The sequence below is a fragment of the Protopterus annectens genome, chromosome 6.part0, assembly GCF_019279795.1.
Source record: "Protopterus annectens isolate FY-2018-M chromosome 6.part0, PAN1.0, whole genome shotgun sequence".
Lineage (NCBI taxonomy): Eukaryota > Metazoa > Chordata > Ceratodontiformes > Protopteridae > Protopterus > Protopterus annectens.
Genome location: NC_056737.1, coordinates 1,624,269,329 through 1,624,294,718, shown reverse-complemented (window position 1 = coordinate 1,624,294,718; position 25,390 = coordinate 1,624,269,329). Strand labels below are relative to the sequence as shown.

Sequence of the window (25,390 nt, the reverse complement as noted above, 5' to 3'; positions counted from 1 at the left end):
AGGCCTCCAGAAGCACTGATACCTCAGAAGGAGGAGGTTGGGAAGACCATCCACCCTTTTGCTTCAAGATCTCTAGGATCCCTAATGCTACTCAATGCTAGAAGTCTAAATCTCAAAATGCACTCCCTCGAGGCACTCCTTAAAATGAAGAACATTAATATATGTGCAGTGACTGAGACCTGGTTCAAGGCTCCAGAGAGCACCCCTGCATTACCAGGCTCTAACTAATACCAGACTTTTCGGCCATCGAACCTGGACCACAACACCAAAGGCAGAGGTGTGCCCATATTCATTACGGATATCCACACCTCCACGCTAGTTGCTCAGCATAATGCATTCCAGATTATCCAAGTGCAACTGACTCTGGGCAAAACTGTAATCCAAATTGTAGCTTGCTACAGATCCCCCACCATGCCCCAGGATTCCCACTCCTCTTTTCTTGATATACTGGAAAATATAAGAGTTCACCCAAACACCCTAATAATGGGAGATTTCAACTACCCCACTATTAACTGGGAAAACTACTCATGTACCAACTGCTTCGCTCAATGCTTTCTGGAATTCATAAATTTCAATGCCCTGGATCAACTTATCTACACGCCCACCAGGGGCAACAATATCCTAGACCTAGTCATTACCAACATGAGTGACCAGTGTTCCACACCTGAAGTCAACTCCTCGTTGGTCAGATCCAACCATAAGCTAATCACCCTAGATATCCACATCCCGCCCCCACCCCCCATTAATGAAACCACGGTAAAACATTTCTCCAAAGCCAACTTCATGCTTTTTAAGACAGAAGTGGCAAACTTCATGACAACCATGCAGATGGACAATACAGTCACGACTGCTGAATCCTACACAAATGCACTCTATAAGCACTTACACGAGTGCATGGATCGTGCTATCCCAAACAGAACCAAGATGCTATCCTCCAAAAAATGGAAGCCAATCTGGTGGTCCCCTGCCATAAACAAACTCTACAACAGAAGGAAGAAACTGTTGCAAAAGAGAGTAACATCCCATGAGTGGAGGAGCTCCCTGGTCAGCCTCAGTAAGAAGCTGAGATCCCTTATACGATCCTCCAAAGCTAGCTATGAAAACAAAATTGCCATTGATTCTAGGGACAATCACAAAGCATTCTATAGCTATGTCACGAATCCCAATGGCAACACCCAGATATGCCCTGAGTTACAGCACAATGGCATGACAATTACAGAACCAACTTATATTGCCAACATCTTGGCAGATAGGCTCAGTGCTAACTCTACCCCCCTCTCACCCCCTAAAGGGTCCATATCTACACATGAAGAATGCAGAGTCCCAATAATCACAACTAAGCAGGTAAAAGCTGCACTCTCTAAAGCCAAAAACACAGCATCCATGGGACCGGACAAAATCCCAGGCTGTGTTTTACACGAATTTCAGAACAAACTGGCTCCCCACCTAAGCACCATGTTCAGGCATAGCCTCAAGTTAGGCTTTGTGCCCACTGGATGGTGCACAGCAACAGTTATCCCACTCCACAAAGGGGGAGCCACCACTGATCCCAGGAACTATCGTCCTATTAGTCTGACGAGCCTGGTATGTAAGGCCACGGAACATATCATCATGGAACTCAAACAAAGACATTGGTAACCTCCAAACTCTGGACCCCACCCAGTTCGGGTTTGAGAAAGGCAGATCATGCCTCCTGAACTTGATTGACTTCTTTGAGGCAGTCACCAAAGCCGTAGACGAGGGTAAGGTGGTTCACACAGTCAATCTTGACCGCGCCAAGGCTTTCGACACATCCCCCACTCTGGAATTATAGCTGAACTCTCTAAACTAGGTATAAATCTCTATGTCACAAGATGGGTTGCCAACTGACTCATTGACAAAACCCACACTGTAAAAGTTGCAGACTCCAAATCAGACTTCAAACCAGTGATAAGTGCAGTAACACAGGGTTCAGTCCTGGGACCTCTCCTGTTGGTATCTACTTCTCTGAAGTACAGGCGAACACAGAAGGCCTTTGGCTAATGAAGTTTGCAGATGACTGCAAACTAGGAGCCATAGTCAAGTCCCCAAATGATGTGAACATCCTACAAAAGGGCCTCACTGAGACAGATGCCTAGTGTCAGAGCCATGGCCTCAGGCTCAATGCCAAAAAGTGCACTGTCATCCCCTTTGGTAAAAACTCTGCACCCATGAACTACCACATAGGTGGCAGTCTACTTAACGCCGAATGTGTGATAAGAGACCTTGGGACCCAGGTGAACAGTAGTCTCTCCTTTGATAATCACATCACCACAGTAGACAGGAAATCCTTCTATGTGGCACACCTCATCACAAAAGGGTTCTCATCCAGGAAAAAAAGAGGTCATTGTTCCCCTCTATGTGACACTCATTAGACCCATTATAGCACAACGCCCCTTTTACAATGTACCTCACCAGACATCTGCAGCAGCTGGAAAAGCCATAGAAGTACCTCACAAAGAGAAAAACTCCAGCTTTACTCCATAGCCTATCGCCTACTCCGAGGTGATCTCTGCCCAACATATAAAGGTATGTCAAACCCAGAGCTGTTGGACATGCTACCCCTAAAGAAATCCCAATCCCTCCGAGCTACATGCTCTAGGGACCTAAACCTTGTCATCACAATAAACAGGACATGCAGGAGGGATGGATTCCCGTCCCAGAGATTTCCCATACTCTGCAACAAGCTACCCATCTATGTCAAGCAAAGTTCCTCATTAGCACTCTTCAAGAAAAATCTTGATGAGTGGATGGGAAATGGGAAATATACCCCAAGGATCACTTCTGTGCCTCTGCTCAACAGGGGCACAGGAAAATAACTTTCTTGGGTGGTGTAAGCCAGGGAACCTTGTTGGCTAGGCTTACTTAGGCCGTTGGGCCGATAGCCTAGTACCTACCTATGAACCTATGAGATGTCTTTGGTTAGCGATTGAGGGGATCCTTCTCCCTGATTGAAATCAGTGTCCTTGGTCAGAGACTCCAAAGAGGAATCTACATGTTTCCTCTTGCACGTCCTTTTCTGATACACCTCTTCCATGGGACAGTCAGTGGAGGACTCGTAAGAGCAAGGGACCTCTTGTAAAGGGGGAGGCTGGAGGACTTCCTGGATGGGCTGACCATGGACTAGGTGACTGGGACCAAGGCTTGGACTGGATGAGGACTGTATAGGAGATGCATCTGCCATCTGAAAGGCTGACAAACCCAGGGATCCTTCCCCCTTCCTCCCAAGAGCCGAAATTGCCCAAGGAGTACAGGTAGACACCACCCCGGATCAAGGCCTTGAGACAGCACCAGCCCCAAATTGTCAAGAGGTGAAGCCCCAAGGGGGAGGGGCAGATCCTACCAGGTTGGAGCCAAAATCACCCCCACAGAGCAATGTGCTGTCTCGGGTCTGGGACCCATTCTATTCCCAAAGCATCAGAGCCAAGCTTTTCTGGGACACTGCTGGAGTCAAAATAATTACTATTGTCAGCTCAGATGACATATCTCTCAAGGTATCTGGATCCTGAGTTTCCAAAGTGGGTGCTCAGATCAGAAGAGTGGTGGCTAGAACAGGTGATGGAGCTCTCATAAATACAAGATGGGACAGAGACTGTAAAAGCCCCATATTGATCTGAGTCTTAAGTAAATTCTGCATCATCCTGTCCATCTCAGAATGGGAAAACCTGAAGGACCTAGAGAAGACCAAGGAATGAGCGGATTTAGCTGGAGAGGGTGACTTGCTGTGTCTTGGCATATAAATCCAAAATCTCCAACCCGTAGCTTTCGAATCTGAGGAAGACTTACTAGGAGATGGAAAACTCAGGATCAGTACTATCTCCAACACTCATGATAGCACTTTTGGATCCGAAACCTTTAGAACAGAGGAAGGTCAGATCTGTGAGGGAGTCACATTGGGTGAAAAAGAATGTTGGCTCCAAGGAGACCCTGAGATCTAAAGAAGGTCTGCTCTTTCTCTAATCTGACAAAGTTGGATCTGACAATTTTTGCCTTTACCCTGGCACCAAAACTGAAACCATTTCTTAGATTCATTTGAAGCTCTAGGTTTGGCAGGCATCTGAGCTCCAGACAAGGGCAACAGTCCTTTCAATATTAATTTGCTTCTGTGATCAGCTAAAGTATGGGGGTAGAATCCCATGCAAATTTCGCAGTCCTGATCTAAGTGAGCAGGACCCAGGCAGTAGGCACAGTTCTTGTGGTCATCCAAATTTGGAATTTTGTGTTCATAAGATGTGCATCACTTAAAACCAGTGGGTTTGTCTGCCATTTGTGCAAACACACCACACACGTGATAAAGGCAGGAGCCCCCCCCCCCACACACACACACACAGACACACAACACAGTATTCCAACTGAACTCTACAAATTATAGAAACAATGGAATAACCAAAGAAGAAAAAAGAGAAATATAGAGAAAGATTTTTTTAATAGGATAGGTAAAAGTTACAGAGCAGTAGGTCAGAGGCCGTATGTGAAAGAAGCTGCACAGAAATGGAGAAGAAAGTCCTAACCCCAAGGGAAGCCCAAAATTTGGGAGGGGAGGGTGAAATAACACACAGAAAATTTTTTAATATAGAAGTTGAACAGTTTAACAGAAGCAGAAGAAGCAGCACAGAAAACCTACACGAATCTTTACTCACTCGAGACCAGATAGCAATCACATCTAACCAGGAAGATGGTAAATGAGATGTGAGGAATTAGAGGAGATGCAGGATATTATGGAAGTGGGATGAGCTTGAAACTCGACGCATCGGTCTACTGGAATGGCCAGATTGGATCCAATATCGGATCCTAAGATCCAGTGGTGAGGAAGAATGAAATGGACATCATCAGATCCAAGATCTTCTCACACTTGCTGCATAGGGACAACAGGGAGCAACTGCAGGGGGAAATTAAGGGCCCCATGCTACAAAATTTAAGCCCTCATTCCAGCTTGCCAGTGTACTGAGGGATGTTAGATAGTCACCCACACTGACAAGTACTTGTGAAGGCACAACCTAGACCTGTTCTACCAGTGGAAGGTAGAGGTTAAAGAGAAGGATCCATATCAGAACATCGAAGTATTAAAACTTCGAATGTTCTGATATCGAACACTATTCAGCGAATGCTAAGAATAGCGAAGCTGCAGAACAACAAATTCTTTCCTCGGGAAATAATTTGGTTGGCTGTTTCTGTGGCTTCACTATTCTTAGCTCTGTGGTGGAAAGTTACGCTTTAGGTTCAGGTAAGTGTGCGATTGTTTGTAGGTTAGGGGCGGGTTAAGTGAGTTAGGGCGCGGGTTAGGCGTGTGTGCGATAGTAACAGACTTTAGGGTTAGGGGCGGTTTAAGTGAGTTAGGGTTAGGGCGCGGGTTAGGTGAGTGTGCGATAGTGACAGACCTTAGGGTTAGGGTTAAGGTAAGTTGGGTAGACAGTAGTGTATGCTTAGTTTAGTGTAGCATTAGATGTAGGAATTTAAGTGTGTGGTCGCTGTTTGTTTGAGGTGCTTGTGTTGTGTGTATGTGTTTCGGAGCAGCAAATTTTTTCCATTGGAAAAAATTCGCTGTTCTGAATGTTCGATATTTTCATGTTTAGATGTTTTGGGGTAAATAAAATAGTGTTTGCTATTTTCATCTTTCGATAACGTGATATAAACGCAGAGATAAGCAGTCACCTTATTATTGTAAACACTCCAGACTTGGTCTGGCACTGTGCATTCAGCCTAGAACCTGTAGCAGTAATTGCATTCTGTTGTCAGATATGGTTGTACTGATTACTGTTTCATGTTTCATAGTGGCTGAGAAGACTGAAGCCAATAGGATGGCCTGTCTTAGGAGACAGGACAGGCTTTCCAGATGGTGGGTTGAGTGTAATTTATTGATGTCTGTACTGTACTGTATTATTATAATACAGTTATATATATGGACTTCTTCAGGGTCCACTGCAGTCCCAATCCTGCTTGTCTGTAGGGAAGTGCAGTCACCACTGAAGACCAAGGTAGACTATTGGCTGGATGTCCATGCTAGCACTCTGGAGTGCTTCCTTGTATGGTTGAGAATCAAACAACCATCTGGTCCTATCCACTAGACTACCAGAGATGGAGCTCAGCCATAAAGGTCAGGAAGGACCTCCACACCCTTCCTAGCTAGGTGAATGTCATGTTTTCCTGCCCAAGGTACCTTATCAGTAAATTCATTCACCTTTGGCAAGACACATTTAGTACGGAGTAGTGCCAGCTTCTAGGTCTTGCAGAATGTCCCACAAGCTCATCCTCACAGCAGTCCTAAGAGTTCTGTAGCTGCTAACATGTTTAGATAGTGTGCTCCTCACACACTCTGCGTTATATGCATGCAGACATATATGGCTCATTTTCATAGGCTCAGCACCTAGTGCTTCTGCTAGGTGTCATCCAAGTGATGACTCAGAGAGGTCTCCTTCCCTGCAGGATGGACCAGGCAAAGAGCAGCTGCTCACTCATCTGACCTTGCCAGCTCCTACAGACATGAGCTGCTAGTCAAACGTGAACTGGCTGCCTGTGGTGTAGTCTGGGCTTTACCTTCCTATGCCAATTAAGATGGTTATTGCTTTCCATATGTCACTCCTGGCCCTGTTTTTTGCCTAATTCTCCCCAAACTGCGTGTCCACTCATAGTCAATCAGCATCTCTTTCTGTAGTTTCCCTCCATATGTCAGTGCTTCTCCTATCAGTCTTAATCTGCAATGTATGTTTATCTGTCTGTCCCTGCTTCACCCTTTAAACCCTCCTTCCTTCATACACTTACTCCTTTCTTCTTTCCTCCTCAACTTTTCTTAATGAAATGGAAAAAAGGCACCTGTCCCTAAAAGTACACCTTCTTCCTCCCCAACTGTCTTCCATTCATACTGTCCTTCAGTGTGATATTTTGACTTGCTCTTTTCTATTGTTACCTTTAATAGCTCTCCTTTCCTCCTTATTTGTCTGATGAAATGACTCTGCACTTTGCAATGTTGCTTTTGTATGGACTGCAGTCAATGCCCATACTGCAGCTATGGAGTGCTTGGTGGTGTCTGCAAATGTGCATAGTGTCAGGTACACCATCTGTCTGCCATTTTCCACTGGGTCATGTGATCTCCTACAGATTTTCTGTCTCAGCAGTGCTGCTACTATGGTTATGGCTGCAATATTTAATTATGCAGCCTTATCCCCAGCTTAATTGCATTATTCCATTATTTATGCACACATAATAAGCATCAGGTTGCACTGCGCTAAAGTTTCCACTCTATTTACCTATGACCTCTGTGAGATGGCATTATGTTGTTTTCCAGTCCCCCCCCCCCCAAATACCTTACTTACAGACTTGACAGATCTTTAAAAAATTGTGTGTGTGTATATGTGTATATATATATATATATATATATATATATATATATATATATATAGATGGATAGATATATATAGATATATAGATGTGTATATTCAAAAGGCAACAGAAAACAGTAAGATTTTAAGTAAAAAAAAAATATGTGTGTGTGTGTGTGTTTGTTACTTTTGGTCAAACAGACACAAGATCGATATCTCTTTGGTCAGCACCATTTGGTTGAAGTGCATGAGACTCACAATCTTCAGGTAGTGGAATATACCCTTTTCTCGGGGAGTGTGCGATCTCAGAATTTGCATTTGTAATTAGTAGTGAGTGTTGGGGGTATTTATTTTTGGGTTTGCCTTTTCTGCGGTTAAACTTTCGAACATGCGCAGTACCTGATGATGTTCCATTTTTTGATAGTTTGAAGTTGATCATGCGTCTGTTTAGTGTACAGCACTATACCCATGGAGATAAGTAAATATATATATATATATGTATATATATATATATATATATATATATATATATATATGTCTATGTGTGTGTGTGTGTGTGTATGTATATATATATATATATATATACACACACATACATATGGTGATACACACAGGTATAGATATAGAAATTGATTTTTTTTGCTCCCTGTTTGTTGGGAGTGACAGTTAAGTCCTACCTTTCACTAACATCCAGGGTTAAAGTCATCAGGCAAGTGTGCAAAGGTGTTATGAGGACAAGCACCCTCTCCATCATGATGTGTCCTTCTGTGCCTTCCAGCTAGAGTAGCATGACACCAATTTTGAGCCCCTTTATCACCATCATGGTTCACTAAACAACTGTGCCCCCTACATGCTCCCCCCCTTGGAACAAGTAAGCAGACCTGTGTCTCATCATTCCACAACAGATAGCCAACTCCGACAGGATTCCAAGCTGCTAATCAAAATGAGGTCACATGGGTTGTAGATAGGTCTTTATTCCTTTACACCACATAACTGGCTGTCTTTCAAATAATTTAAGTTATTTTATCACCTTTCTTTTCTGAATGTAAGTTTGTTGACAAAGAGTAACTTTAATCTATGTGACCTATGTTCTACCTGGACAAGGACAATGATGTCAGCAATAGCCAAGGTAGAAACCTGTTAATTGATGGCTACATTGTATTTAGCTTGCATTCTATATTTATAAATATACATTTTACCACCTCAGCTACACACAATCTGAGGAATACTGGGTGCTGTCACAAAGGAAGGGGAGAATTTAAAAATCTACTGTTACAGCTAAGTAGGACTTACACAAGTGTACTATGTTCATCATTCCAACTGCCTCAGTAGCATTTTGGGTAGATTTCCAAAGCTTACCCTACCTGGGAGATGGAAGGAAAGGCTCCAGGAACCCTTTGATAATGATATTAACAAAACCTGCTCTGAGTCTTGAAGAGGTATCCAGGTTTTAGTGCTTTGTGAAGTTGGTAACGGAAGGCCAGGTTGCCGCCTCTAGAATACTTCAAGAATCCTTTCTAAAATGCCATCAAAGAGGCTTAAACTTGCTTGGACGAGATTTACCATGTTGGGAGTAACAGAAAACAATAGCACAGGATAATCACTGTGCAATAATTTGCTAGAGACAGGTTGACTCTTCTTAGCTTTTGTATGTATGGAACATGACAGAACAGTGAGAAATTGATGGCTTGATTCAAGGTAAATTCAGAAACAACTTTAGGCATGGATAATGGATTAGTGTGCAATACAACCCTGTCCTTGTATAAAATCTGATGGGTTTGGCCCACAATGAGAGCCTGCTGCTCAGAGAGTCAACTTGCAGATGTCAGAACAATAAGAAAAACAGACATCCAGGTAATGAACTGTAAATCAGCCTGAAAGGCAGGTTCAAAAGTGAGGTAAGGTGAATTATTCAAGAACAAAGTTGAGATCCCAGGGAGGAGGACTTTACTTTTGAGGAGGTCTCATGTACATCACATCTTTCATAAACATTTTGACCACAAAAAGAGAGAAAGAGGCAGTATTCATTGGCAGATAAGCTGAGATGAACGCAAAATGCACTTTGATAGAAGCATATGACAAACCATCTTCAAGCAGCTCATGCAAATATTTCAAAATCCAAAGGGGTTGAAATCCTTTTGTGACCTCTTTTGTTGGCCAGCCACCACCTAGAAGACATCTCCCACCTGCAAATTTAAGATTTTCCAGTTGCAGGTTTTTTTGCCTCCTTAAATTCATGGTGCACATCCTCATGGAACAAGTGTCCAAAAGGTAGCAAAATAAAATCACCCAATCTGTCAGTTGCAATTGCTCTAAGATGGGATGCATCATTTCCCCATGATGCTGTGTGGACAAATTATGTCTGAGGAAGCTTATGGTAATTGCCATTTGACAATTCCATTAAAAGTGAGAACCAACTTTGCCTGGGCCAAAAGGGACTTACCACAACAGTATCTGTAAATTATTTCTGAATCTTCTGAAGTACTTTGGGATCACTGGAAAGGGTGGAAATGCATACAGGAACATTCCCCACCATAGGAATGATACCAACCTTCCAAACATTCCTGCAAGGATGTCTTAAGCTTTTCAGTTATCTGTTGTGAAAGGAGGAAAACAGACCTACTTGAGGTGTTCCCCACATCAGGATCAAGTCCTGTAAGACCGCTACATGGAGATTCCACTCGAGAATCTGTCCAGGATCTGCTTAGTCTGTCTGCCACTGCATTTTGCTCTGACAGAATGTATGAGGCCTTAAGAGTCAGAGAATGCTGTACAGCCTGTTCCAAGGCCATCAATGCCAACCAGCAAAAATGGTATGACCTTGTATCCCCTTGCTTGTTCAGTAATACTGGTGGTGGTAGTCTGTGACTACTAGAAGTGAACTTGGAGTCCATAAGTGGACATAACTTTTAAGGCATGAATCACTGCTGCTGTCTCCTTTATGTTTATATACTTTGGCATGTCACAGGGCCCAACAAACCTTGCACCTGAACTCCCATGGACACTGCTCCCCATGCAAAATCTGAACAGTCCATCTGGATAGATCGGACTGGGGTCTAAACAGAAAAATTCAGTCCTGGATTCAGACACAGTTGATACTTCCAGCCCTGCAGTTTCTGTTTCACAAATCCCAGTACTGGTACCTGGAGTTATAAGGGATGAAGCTGCTGGGTCCAATAATTCAATTACTTGTGTGGTATGACTAGTGGTATCCTGAGGTTCATTGAGACAATGGGGCCTAGAATTCTGAGGAACTCTTTTGCTGAGGCCACATCTAAAAGAGAGAAAGCCAAGTAAATACCATGCTAAGTCAGAAATTTGTCTTTACTGTGTCTATCCAACACCCTGGAAAACAATTTGTTGAGAGGATGCCAATAAGGACTTTTGAAAGTTCAATTTGAAGCACAGGTGGGAAAGGAGGGATGTGACCTTGAATATGGACTCCAAGTTCCTGGATACAAAGTCTGCACAAATCAGCAGTTGTCTAAATAAAGGAAAATGTGGATGCCTGGGGTTCTGTATTAGGCAACCACTGGGGCTAGACATTTCATAAACACTCAAGGTGCAGTAGACAACCCAAAGGGTAATGCAGAAAAATAACAATGTAAGCCACATACAGCAAATCTCAAACATTTCATGAAATTGGGAGGAAAAGGTATACAATGATAAGCTTCCCTGAGATCTAGAGTCACTATAAAATAGTGGTCTGAAAGCGATGCTAGGATCAACCGTAAGGTGAGTATTTTGAAGTTCTGAACTTTTATGAAGGTGCTTAGAAAGGACAAATCTAGGAAGTGTCTTCCAGGAGTGCTCCTTTTCTGGTACCAAAAAGATTCTGGAGTAAAATCCTTTGCCTTTGTGTACCGCAGGCACTGGTTCTATGACCTTTGCTTTTCCATTTGATGGATCACTGGAAAAAAAAAAAAAAAAAAAAAAAGAGTACTATCTGGTCTGGTGGGTGTGAGGGGAATTCCCTATAATGGGGGAGGATTTTCTATTCACTATCAAGTGTATCCTCTTCAAATTATTCTCAGAACTCATTTGTGTGAGACTATTTGCAACCAGGCTGCAGAGTTGAGAGAGGGTCTGGGGGAAGGAATGGCAGGATGGAGATAGGGGTGCTGTGTGCCTCTGTATAGTCATTTCTTTGCAGGAGGTTGATTCATTTTCGGAAAAGAGCCCCTCATTTTTGGTCTTGAAGAATTAACCTCCTGATATTTCCTTTTGGATCCATGATCTTGTTTGGCTGGGATTTTTGTTTGTTCGGCCCCCTGAAGGAAGAAGCCAAGTTTTACAAGAACTTCGGTACATGAAGCATGCTAGACACCCCATGCATTAATTTGCCTCTGTCATCCCACTGTTTGACAATCTATGCAACAGATTGCTCAAACACCAATTCAGAATTTAAAGGTGCATTCAAACTTTAAGCTTTTAAGTCATCAGAGAACTTCTGATTATGTAACCAAGAAGCAACATTTCTCGGGAATGTACCTGCAAATTCAAGCACAACTCTCAAAGCATGTTTTGAAACCTTAGTCAAATTACAAACACCACCATTCATATAAAACTTCTGCTCTGCAGGTACGGATGCAGCAAAATCATTCAAACTGTATGCACACGGTAAGATACATTTCCACATATAACCTTCATAATTTAGTATTTTAATTGATAGATTACTAGAAAGATGCATCCTTTTGGCATGAAGGTATAACATTTCATTTGTTATGAGGGGGTAGTGGAGTAGATGAAGCCAAGGACTTTTTATTTGAGCAGGCAGCTGGGGAGACCACTTCTGAGTCATCATTCAAATGAGAAAACAGACCTGTTATAGCCAAGGAGATCCTATATTTTCTCTGAGCCTTTTTTATGGACTGCTGGAACAGATACTGGAGTCCTTCAAACAGCTTTATAAACGTCTTCAAAGGCTGGTAAGAAAGGAGGGATAGCCACAAAACTGGGCATCTCATCCACTATAAGATCATACACCATGCCTGTCTCTGGGATAGTTCCCAACTCCTCCCAAGCAAACACATCAATAAATCTAGCAATCATCTAAGGCAAAGTGAACACTTGTTTGGACTTAAGCTCAGGTTCACCTTACAAAGAATCGGAGTGATTGGACTCTGTGTCAACTAGGAAATCACAGTCGTCCTCATCAGATTCTTAATCATTCTCTGAAACAACAGAAAGGTCTCTGATCAGACTAGCACTAGAGTTGCATACAGAAGCACAACCACCAGAATTAACTGTCTACAGAACACTCTTAGCCAGTGAAATCATCTCAAACTTATAAACAGTCATAGGTTCATAAGTAGGTATTAAGCTATTGGCTCTAGGGCCTATACAAGCCTAGCCAAAAAAGTACCCTGTTTTTCGCCACCCAAGAAAATTATTCTCCTGTGCCCCTGTCGAGCAGAGCCGCAGAGGTGATCCCTGGGGTGAATTTCCAATTTCCCATCCAATCAAGATTTTTCTTGAAGAGTGCTAATGAGGAGCTTTGTTTCATATAGATAGGTAGTTTGTTCCAGAGTATGGGGAAGTCTCTGGAACAGGAATCTATCCCTCTAGCATGTTCTGTTTATTGTGGAGACAATGTTTAGGTCCCTAGTGCATGTTGCTTGGAGGGATTGGGATTTCTTTAAGTAGAGCATGTCCAACAGCTCTGGGTTTGACATAGCTTTGTATGTTAGGCAGAGATTTCCTCTGAGTAGGCGATATGCGATGGAGTAAAGCTGAAGATTTTTTGAGACGGTCTGCATAGGGCATCTGTTTGAGGCCGGTAATCCTCTTTGTGAGGTATTTCTGCAACCTTTCCAGTTGTTGTAGACGTCTTGTGAGGTACATACCAAAAGGGGCATTGTACTCTATAATGGGTACAATGAGTGACATGTAGAAGGGAACAATGACCTTTTTTTTCCTGGATGAGAAACCTTTTGTGATGAGGTGTGCCACGTAGAAGGATTTCCTGACTACTGTGTCAATGTGATTATCAAAGGAGAGACTACTGTCCACCTGGGTCCCAAGGTCTCTTATCACACTTTTGGTGTTAAGTAGACTACCACCGATGTGGTAGCTCATGGGTACAGAGTTTTTACCAAAGGGGATGACAATGCACTTTTTGGCATTGAGCTTGAGGTCATGACTTTGACACCAGGCATCTGTCTCAGTGAAGCCCTTTTGCAGGATGTCTACATCGTTAGGGGTTTCAATTATGGCTCCTAGTTTGCAGTCATCTGTGAACTTGGTTAGCCAAATACCTTCTGTGTTAGCCTGTACTTCAGAAAAGTAGATAAACAGGAGAGGACCCAGGACTGACCCCTGTGGTACTCCACTTGTCACTGTTCTGAAGTCAGATTTGGAGTCTGCTACTTTCACAGTGTGAATTCTGTCAGTGAGCCAGTTGACAACCCATCTTTCCCATAGGGAGTTATACCTAGTTTAGTGAGTTTATCTATAATTCTGGAGTGGGGAATGGTGTCAAAAGCCTTGGCGAGATCTAGACAGGCTGAGTGAACCACCTTACCCTCGTCTACGGCTTTGGTGACTGCTTCAAAGAAGTCAATCAGGTTTAGGAGACATGATCTGCCTTTTACAAACCCGAACTGGGTGGGGTCCAGAGTCTGGAAATTACCAATGTCATTGTTTATAAGTTCCAAGATAATACGTTCCATGGCCTTGCAGACCAGGCTCATTAGGCTAATGGGGCGGTAGCTCCTGGGGTCCGTGGTGGCTCCCCCTTTGTGGAGTGGGATAACCATCGCTGTGTGCCATTCAGTGGGAACCCAAGCCTGAGGTGAGGCTATGATTGAACATGGTGCTTAGGTGGAGTGCCAGTTCATTCTGTAGTTCATGTAGAATGCAGCCTGGGATGTTGTCAGGTCCCATGGATGCTGTGTTCTTGGCTTTGCAGAGTGTGCTTTTTACCTCTGCAGCTGTGATTACAGGAACTTTGCATTCTTCCTGCATAGAGATGGGCCCTTTAGGGGGTGGGGGGTAAAGTTAGCACTGAACCTATCTGCCAGGATGTTGGCAATATCAGTTGGTTCTGTATATTTAGTGTCATTGTGCTGTAACTCAGAGCAGATATGAGTATTGCCATTGAGATTCTTTACATAGCTAGAGAATGCGTTGTGGCTGTCTTTAGAATCAGTGGCGATTTTGTTTTCATAACTAGCTTTGGAGGATATTATGAGGGGATCTCAGCTTCTTACTGAGGCTGACCAGGGAGTTCTCCCAGTCATGGGATTTTCCTCTTTTTTGCAACAGTTTCTTTCTTCTGTTGTAGAGTTTGTTTATGGCTGGGGACCACCAGATTGGCTTCCTTTTTTTTTGGAGGATAGCATCTTGGTTCTATTAGGGATAGCACAATCCACACACTTGTGTAAGTGCTTATAAAGTGCATTTATGTAGGATTCAGCAGTCATACCTCTATTGTCCATCTGCATGGGTGTTGTGAAGTTTGCCACTTCTGTCTTAAGAAGAGTGAACTTGGCTTTGGAGAAATTTTTTACGGTGATTTCCCTAATGGGAGGTGGGGTGGGATGTGGATGTCTAGGCTGATTAGCTTGTGGTCGGATCTGACCAACGAGGAACTGACCTCTGGTGTAGAACACCGATCGCCCATGTTGGTAATGACCAGGTCTAGGATATTGTTGCCCCTGGTGGGGGTATGGATAAGGTGATCCAAGGCATTGGAATTTATGAATTCCAGAAAATGTTGAGCACAAGAGTTTTCCCAGTTAATGGTGGGGTAGTTGAAATCGCCCATTATTAGGGTGTTGGGTTGTACCCTAATATTTTCCAGCATATCAAGAAATGAGGAGTGGGAATCCTGGAGCATGGTGGGGGATCTGTAGCAAGTTACAATTTGGATTATGGTCTTGCCTGGAGTTAGTTGCACTTGGATAATCTCGGATGCGTTATGCTGAGCAACTAGCTTGGAGGTGTGGATATCCTTAATGAATCTGGATACTCCTCCACCTTTACTGTTTCGGTTCAGGTTAGGTGGCCGAAAGGTGTGGTATGAATTATAGCCTGGTAATGCAGGGGTGCTTTCTTTTTTTTATTTTTGAACTAAGAACATCCTTGAATAAAACTTCTTCATATGGGAAGGAGGAACTGGTTTCTATTACTCTTTGGGACAGCATGTGATGAAGAACAGGAAGAAACAAAAGAGTCTGATCTGCAGGAGGAGGAATGAACTCCAGGAAAGGAATAATTTCTTACCACGGCAATCTGTAACCCTGTTGAATTATTTTCAGAACACACTTGTCTGAAACAATCTGCTGCCAAAAAGAATAATGAAGATTCAGGCTTTCTGGGCGAGAATAAGGGCCAGGGTGGGAGGGGGTCTCAAGGTCTCTTGAACTGTCATTCAGACTTCTTGGACTATCCTTGGTTTTGGGAGGTCTGAGACTTCTTTTTTGACTCCCCTTGCCACTTTTTAAACATCTGCTGCCTGAATTATCTTCAGACTATTTATTCAGTTTTTGCCAAAACTTGATTGAGGAGAAAAAAACTATAATGGGCAATTTCAAAAAGGAGGGATAAAACAATCTTAGAAATTCCCTGGACCAGCTTGCCCCTTTCATCACACTTTTTGCTCAACTCTGCAACACAGGGGCCAAATACGAAATTCTACCTAAGGGAGAATTTAGAATTTCATTTTTAAAATTATCTAGGAAGCTCTGAGAATGTAGCCAAGTAAATCTCCTTAATACAACGGCAGTGGCCATAGCCCTGAAAGAAGTATCAACAGAATCATACACACATTGCAAACAATGAGTAGTGAGCTGCGCAATACAAGAAACTAAGTTATTTAAAGCAGTTTTTTACTCACAAGAAACAGAAACTGTAAACAAAACATTCCTCATACTTTCACAATATATCAGAACAAACTTTAACATGTGAGCCTGACACTTTAAATTCTGAACATCAAAGTTGCAGAAGTATACACTTTTTCCCCATAACTATCAATACATTTTCCCATCCTTATAAGAAAGAGTAGGATTGGAATTATCTAAGTGCTTTGCAGCAGTGGAGTCAACTAAGGCCATAGCTGTTGGGTTATGTTTGAGAAAAGTGTATAAACATGAGAAACTTTATAAATCCTTTCTGCCTTGTTAGGGACAGTTGGCTGATTATCTGAAAAACTACAGGTAGTAAGACGCGCAACCTTTAAAGAAGACATGACAGGAGGAATGGGTGTAGGTTCTGGAAAATCTTTCTGTAAACTCATAGTAGATTCTGAGGGACTGAGAAACCTCAGTGTTCTCCAACTGAAAACACTGGAACATTCCAGCAACAGTCTCAGAGAAAGGGAATCCCCCACAGAAAGAAAGCTCTCCTCCAAGTCTGAATCAGAAATCTGAGGACAAACCTTAAATCCATCCCTGGATCTTCCTGCTCAGTTCAGAATCTTGAATCTCTTCAGGAAAAGAGGCATCCCTATCTCTTTTACTAGAAACTACTCTACAAGAAGGATCAATAGCCTGAGTTAAACCCTGAACCAATCCCAGTGAACTACTTCTATCCAAAGAAATTTGAGGAGGAGTAGATACATGTTTGGTTTTCCATTTCTTTTTGAAAGGCAAAATGGTGCCAGCCAATTTACTAATGGCAGACGCTGCTTCTCCAGAGATGGGCCCAGCATTCTGACATAACAGGGAAACCTTGCCTGTTACATTTCCCGGGACCAACAAGAGTGGCTTGTTCTTGCCAATTGAGGGGACTCCCACAGCCACAGAGGACGTGGCTAACCCCTGGTCAACAGTGGCTGTAAGTGCCACACCAGAGAGATTTGGAAAAAAAGATGAGTGGTCTGAGGTATAACAAATGGCCAGTTGAGTTACCCACCTGCAGTTGAGTTAAATTACTAGCCTGCTGTGGTGGCAAAGGGTGTTTGTTTAACTTTTTCTTTTTGTGTCTGGAAGAAGGACTGACCATAGGACTGACAATCTGTTCCATAATCAAGCCAAAAATGGTGCTTACTTCCCTGGGAAGGCATGCAGTAAATGCCGTTAAAACTACCAGTCCACAGGAGATAACTTTTGACAGAAAAAAAAACAGTAAAAAGCACTTTCAAATACTATGGCAGCCCCACAATGTAATATTAAACACAATTTTGACACAGAACACGTTTTCAGTTAGTTTACAGTACTTTAAAACTGACAGAAAAAAAGTGCCCCGTTTAAAAGTAGGTTACAGTCTCGAAACAGTTGATTAAAACACAACACTCCTAGCTTTAAAATAACTTTTCTGAACAGGAAAGTGATGTCATCAGTAAGTATAAAAAGTGGAACATTTTGTCCCCAAGTGGAAGTTATCTGTCAAGCATATGAAAGCACAAGCCGATTGTCGATCCTCAAAAGCCTCAGAGGAGCATACTCTTCGGTGGCAGTAAAGCTCTGAAGAACTTCCTGCCCAAGCTTCTTTTAGTCAGTTCATCTTGAGCTGTTTGACAGTTCAGGTGGGTGGAAGGTGTCCTGAAACTTTGGAAGCTGGCCAGCTATTATATCTTTGGCAGGATATAACACATATAGTAGCTAAGGCTACTGAAGTAGTGATCAATATGAAGATCATTTGTTCTTAGTAAATTCCACTTTGTCCTGAGGAGGAAAATCTTTCATGAAAAATGTGTCTAGCAAACATCCCAGAAACACTACCCTGTGATACTGGATGAGAGATTTCTCTAAGTTCACCTGAAAACCTAAGCCAATGATTCTTGATAACTTGCAAAAGAATCTTGAAAAATAAGGCAATGATCTAAATATGGAAAAATGTGAGTGCTCTGCAGCCAGCAATGCTCTATTACAGGAGCTAGGCACTTTGCAAACACTCAGAGCTGTTGACAAATCAGAGGGCAAAGCAGAAAACTGAAACCATGACGTGAAGGTTTAGAATGAAGAGCTTAGGAGAGGTCTCTGGTTTCCTTCATTTTGGACTAGAAGGATTCTTGCATAAAATCCTTTCCCTCTCAGTTGTGGAAGACCAGGTCAATGGCCACTTGTATAGCATCTGATCTAGAACAGGGTGGAAGTTGCATGGTTATTGCCTGGATGAACAGGACTTTCCTAAAAAGAGGAAATGACTCCCACTGTCTGTTGTAGCCTTTTTAAATGGTTCTCAAAACCTAAGTTACTGAAGTTATCTGGTGCCACAGAGGAAGCTTTACAGGATTGCCAGGATGGCTGGGTAAGCAAATTACAGTCAGTCTATTTTCTTGGATTGTCCTCGGTTTTGGAAGGGTCTTCTTTTCTTTTTTGAACCTTCCTGTCACAGCTTTTTGAAATTTTTAAATTTTAATTTGCCTGCTGTGCCTTGCTGGAAACACAGATTCTGTTAACCTGGAAAAAATAACCTACACTAGAAGACGACATTTTATTCTGTCAAGAAGGGTTGAAAAATCCAGATAACCCCCTGAAACATCCTTTCTCCTTTCATCTAATATTTTATGGACCTCAACAGAAGAAGGGCTAAATAATACCTCTCTATCCAGAAAAGCATTCAAGATCGCAGCTTTGACATTCTGTGGTAAACTCTGAGAAAGCAGACAGCTGCTCTAGAAATACCATTACCAGTGTCATGAGCACACTTCAGACCTCTCAACTGTCTCTATTTTGGAGGCAGGTTCCTATTTTGGGGCCTAATTTACCCCTGTACATGACATTCTTACTTCTGGATATATGTTCCTATTTTTAGGATTGATTTACCCCCTCTTCCAATTTTCTAATACCCTCATCACACATGTTGTTTTAAAGAAGTCTGACACACAGACAACTATATTACATAACCTACATACCCATAGTACCAACAATTTAAAGACAAATGACTACCATCTTAAATCTCCTTTCTAAGAAAAACCAACAATGACCTTGTGTGGAAGAATTTTGCAAAATTAAGGTAAACAGATTTTACATGGTCTCTTTGATAATATGCTTATACTTTTCATCATTTTTGTGACTCTGTTTTTTAAACGTGTAGTATCCCACATTCTTACTGGAAGCAGGAAGAGTTGTGTGCTATGTGGTACTGAAATGTTATACTAATTTACTGACAATATGTTTGTCTGGATGTTCTTACTTTTCAAAGGTCTTTGTTCCTATTTTCACAGTCTGCAGTTTGACAGGTATGATGCATTTTACAGCATATTTGGTTAACTAAGGCAAGAAGGATACTAATGAATTCAATGATATCTTAGTCTCTGGAAAAAGGGGGAGCAATTAATTTTCTCATACTGTCAAAAGAAACCAGAAGAAACTTTAGACATTTGAGCCTGACAATTTACTATTCTGAAGGCTAAAGTGGAAGTAGTACAAACTTTCTTCCCACACCTGTCAAGGCTTTTCTCAGCTTGACAGAATGAATGGGGCCAACTGCTCTAATTATTTTGATAGATTGATTTTGAAAATTTACTGTAGGATATGACATATATTTTATCAGACAAATTAATCTTTTCATGAGGGAACCTGAAGAGTCCCCAGACCGTGTTGTGGGAATTTGAGAAACACAGTCTAATTTTGTGCACTCAGACTGGGGATAAACATTTAAGAGAGAAGAAAATCTTTTCCTTTTAAATGAGGGAAAAGACAAAGCATGTTAAGATTGTAAGGCTTTAAGTAAACCTTTAGTAAAGCCCAGCCAAATCCTCCTAACCTGCTTTAAGAGAAGATAAATATTTATCCTTATGTTTCTTTATTCTGAGAGTCCCCATCAGAAAAACAGTGACTCAAAGGATGGCCCTTCCGCAGCAATGAAGGTCCACATAATGAATTAATGAAGGAGCATCACCTGATCCTGTCCTCAATGATGCCATCACCTGTCAACAGCAGCTGAAAAGCCACCCAGGAGGTATCTGCCTCCTGGTCCTTACTGTCTTCCCAAGGAACAGCACCAGGGGGACAAAGATAAAGTGATGAGTGGTCCAAGAAACAATAGATGGCCACAGTGGAATCACCCAGCAGCAGCTGAAGTGAAGGGGAAGTGGGAGTCAAGACTGAAGCCCCCTGGATATCCTCTTTCTGTGGCTCAGGGAGGGAATTATCGAGTAATTGGGACCCAGGTCCATGTTTTAAAAGGTGTCTGACAAGCAATTAGTACAGATTTGAAGAAAAGGCAAGTTCTGAGGTAAAGTTTGTTTTTAGTGACAACTACTGAACAAACCATCCCCAGCCCCTAACAACATTTTAAAAAGAAAAATAACACTTTTCCTGAAAAACAATGCTAAATTATAAGAGACTCCCCAGGGCCATCTGTCTAAAAAAGTGGTGTCTGACAAATGGATCACTGGATCCTTGAAGAATTGATCTTACCACTAGCCAAAAAAAACCCTTAAGTTCTGAGGTAATATTTTTCAGTAACAACCCCCAAAGAAAGACACTAGCCTCAGTCCCTAACAACACTTTTTGACAGAAAAGTAGCATATTTCCTCACAAAATATGATAAATAATAATGGAATCTCCAAACAGACACAGGACCATCTGTCTACCAAAAAATGTGTCTGACAAGCAGGTAGCAGAGCTTAGGATAGTCAATGAAGCAACTAGACAGGAAAAATAAGTTTTGAGGTAAATATTTTTAATGACAACCCCCAGACCACAAGTGCTAGCCCCATTTCCCACAAGGAGTTATGATCAAAAATGTCATATTTGAGGTAAAATTTAAAAATATCTGTCACAGGCTACTTAAATGCCCAGCTTTTGTGAAGGTCTAGCCAATCATTCATCACTTAAACCCTGCAGGGAAGAACACACTTAACAGCAAGAATGTGCCCTAGCCACTTGATTTTATACTGCTCTCTGGAGCTATAAGAAGGTGCCCTAATGCTTTGGAAGCTATATGGCTGGTCTAATCCTTGAAGGACATTATATAAAGCTCAAGCTATTGTAACAGTGATCTAATAATGATCATCAGCTGCTCTTTTGATACCTATTTTTTACTGCTATATTCTGCATGCAGGAGGTCAAAATCTCTTGTTTTAGAGTAAATTCTAACCTAAAGGAATTAGTTTTTCTCCAGCACTACATTTAAAGTTGCTAGCCTTCGCTGTAGCTAAATCAGCTATCAAAAAGTATGTTAATGGCAGATTAGAATGACTTATTAACCATAATCTGGGCATTTCCCTTATAAGGGGCAGACCTTGTAAAATATGCATCTTATTTCTTCCATCATATAAGAATATCCTTTTGTCTGCCCAATGCATTTTTGAATTCCATTATTATTTTTAACCCTACTACATCTTCTGGAAGGCTGTTTCATTCTAACATCATGATAATGCATCTTATGAAATCTTATCGACCAATATGAGCTATTTATATATTGAATTCACTTCACCCTCTCTGCCCTTTCTGTAAAGTTATATACATTTAAACTTTTCTGGACTATTACTACCTTTTGGTTGAGACCATTTACTAGTCTTGGTACCCTCTCTGAAATACCTTTATACTATAGTTTGCAAAGTTAAGATTGCAGGAAATTCACTCATTACAATAGAAGGACCAGATCAATGCTCTACAGAGTAGGATAATTCATCTTGCTATCTGCTAGTAATACCTCTTCCTATATATTTCAAAAAACATAACAGACTTCCTTGCTGCTTTCTGATGTTGTTTGCCTAACTTACATCATTTAACATTTATTCACAGGTCCATGTCCACTTCAGTTGTTGCTGGTTTCACTCTATTCTATTGCTACTTTGATTCCCTTTTCCTTACTATGTAATCAAAAATCTTTTTGCCAGAAACTGTTTTTTCTGATTCAGAATTCATCTCCATATATCTATAGTATATCAGGCATTGTCTTTCAAGCTCTTGTAGTTTTAAAAGTTTTTTTAAACTTTAATTTGTTTGTTTTCTATCTTTTCTCAGCACTTCCAATGATATTTTCTTGCTGAACCATTCCTTCACCTCAGAATAATTTTAAATGACATTTTAAAGATAATACAGTAAACTCTCAGTTAACCGGAACTCAAGCAACCAGCACAATTTTCATGCGTTGAACTTTGTTTCCCCCCGCAGAAACATACCTTATGTTTTTAGAGTAGTACCAAAATTGTCCTTTGCATCTTATTTTTGATCTCTGCATGTACTGCATAATGATCTGTTAATTTCTGCTGATTGCTCTTTTGACACCTGTAGCTAAACCAAATCTTCAGTCACATTTTTGCAGAGTATTACATATGTTTGCAATCAGATGACACACATTAGTGCTTTTTACATAAGGAGACAAACTACCAGCACCCTGCCTAAGTGTGTTCGCTACAGCAACAGCTTGTCTGTACAGTATCTGCTAAGCTGAGGTGTATTAGAGTGGCAGACTGATCTGCATGGTTAACTAAAAGTTGTGCATCCAGTAATGCAATTAAGCAGTTTAACTGCATTAAAGCAGATCTTAGAGTGCAACAAAAGTAACTTACTGATTTATTTGGTCAATTAAAGATGTTTATAATACACTTAAGATGCTTTTCTGAAGCAACTATGGTGCCATTGTCTCATTTACCAGGAGTTAGGTATTTCACACCACATGAGATGTTCTGTCAGAATAACTTCACAATATTGCCTGCCTATCCAAAAATCTAAAAACTGCATAGTTGCAGAAAGTTAAATAAAAATTTGATTAACATTTTAATTAAAAAGTTTAAAATAAATTAATAAAACATTTTTATATAAGAAAAAAAACAACTTTACATACTTTTTAAACAGCTTCTCCTTGGCAGACTCAATATGTCTCACAATTAGGTTCTGAAATACATTCAGCTCTAGGGACTCCTGATGATTATGAAATTCTTCAGTATCGATCAGACGTAATTCCCTGATGAAAAAAAAAACACTATATAACCTATATACATGAGATTCTTAGAACTGTAAGAGACCATTTACAACTGTTTCTCACACACAGACCTACTATACGGCAAATGCAAATATTTTGAAAGGAATAGTTTAGTACGTTTATTTCAAACGAATTGCAGAAGGTAATTCTGCAATCATGACACAATTATTTTAAGAGTAGGCATGTCAGAAACACAAAAAAAAAATGACAGATAAGTACTGTTAATTTTATTGCTTATTGTTTAAAATGCATACTTTGTAAGAACATTTCTTTAAAACAATTATGTGTGTTGTACATTACCCAGCAGTATACACAAACATGACTCTAAGTAGTCCAGTTTGACTCCACTGCTTTCTTAACTTTGATGATACTAAAGTAAACATTTCTGAGAGTTATCCGCATTCTGCAAGGATAATAAGTTTATATCACAGTTAAGCTTTAATATCCCTCCTGCTCATGAATCAGGGAAAATATTTGTTCTTTAGATGAATTTAAACAAATCTATTAATATTACAGTCCAATTGTTGGTGTAGTAAGCATATTTTGCTTCTTATGCCATCTGGCCTACCTTCTTTATTTCTTTTCAGTACTTTTATGCACCCTTCGCTAGCGTTGTCGCCTCACAGCAAGAGGTTCTCCCATTCGATTTTCAGCTGGAGCACCTTCTGCGTGGAGTCTGCATGTCCTCCCGGGGGTCGAGTGGCATTCGAAAGACATGCATGAATGAGCGTGCCTTTGTTGAAGGCTGGTCATCGAGCTGGCACTTCAGCAGCGTAAAAATCTACTGCCAAATCATTAGCGGACCGGAGTTCCGCTGTGACGACCCCTAACCGGGAAAAGCCGAAAGAACAAAAACAACTCCATGACACTCCTCATTATCTCAGTGAAGTGGTGGTCTACCAATGCCTGCCTTAAGTAACCTTTAATACAACCACAATATTTGCTACTATTGTAGTGTATGTTTGATGCATCATTCACCCTTCTACAAATTAAAATGACTTCACTCTACTCTCTACATCCATCCCCATTTTCCTAAATACGTTCCAAGAAAGATATTACTTTCTGCACAGTATTTCTACAATTCAGTCATTTAAATGCTACAATATTACTCAATTTCCCTTCTCTCACAAAATAATACATACATATATGTATACACACACACACACATATATATATATATATATATATATATATATATATATACACACACACACACACACATATATATATATATATATATATATATAAATATATATATATATATATATATAAATATATATATATATATAAATACACACACACACACACACGTGAAATTCATCCACACACACACACACACACACACACACACACACACACACACACACACACACACACACACACACACACACACACACACACACACACACACACACACACACACACACACACACACACACACACACACACACACACAACCCTATCCTACATACAAGAAGGGGGCAAGCCTCGCTTTGCCCCCCATTACCCCCACTACTTAAATATACTACCTCCAAGGGTCGCTCTACATACACAAACATACGAAACACCACCACACAAGCTACATTCCCATTGCGCACACACATCACAGTAACAAAATACACTAACACACGCTACAGCCCCTACCCAAAACCCTTAAAACAAACACTTACCTGAATCCTTGAACACAGCGCAACACCAGAACCACTAATTCAACATCTCCAAAATGTGAGATTTTGAATTTCGCGCTTCTGGGTTTTCGATCTTTTAGGATTTCCACTTTATGGGCTCGAGATTCTGAAGTTCTATATTTCAGAATTTCAAGCATGTAAAGTGAATCCGTGTATTTGTCTGTGTGTGTGTGTGCAAGTACATATATATATATAGATATATATATATATATATATATATAAAAAGTTTACATACCCCTGTTAAAATGACAGGTTTTGTGATATTAAAAAAATGAGACCACAATAAATCATTTCAAAACTTTTCCCACCTTTAATGTGACCTATAGCCTGTACAATTAAATTGAAAAACAAACAAATCTGTTAGGGGAAAATATAAAAAATAAAAAAAGTACAATAAGCTGGTTTCACAAGTGTGCACACCCTTAACCTAATACGTTGTTGAAGCATCTTTTGATTTAATTACAGTATTTAGTCTTCTTGGGTACACACCTGCCATCAGTTAAGGAAACTCTGATTAACCAGAAATAAAGTTCAGCTGTCCTA

The 25,390-nt window shown here is 41.0% G+C and overlaps 1 protein-coding gene across 1 annotated transcript in view; it reads right to left on the bottom strand.

Annotated features, from left to right (window-relative positions):
- The window catches only part of DNAH7 (dynein axonemal heavy chain 7), a 4,771,155-nt gene that overhangs the window by 4,087,238 nt on the left and 658,527 nt on the right, over nucleotides 1-25,390 (bottom strand). The window contains exon 6 of the mRNA XM_044073696.1: nucleotides 23,022-23,141. Coding sequence (XP_043929631.1) covers nucleotides 23,022-23,141 — 120 coding nt within the window. The remainder of the gene's footprint in view (nucleotides 1-23,021; nucleotides 23,142-25,390) is intronic.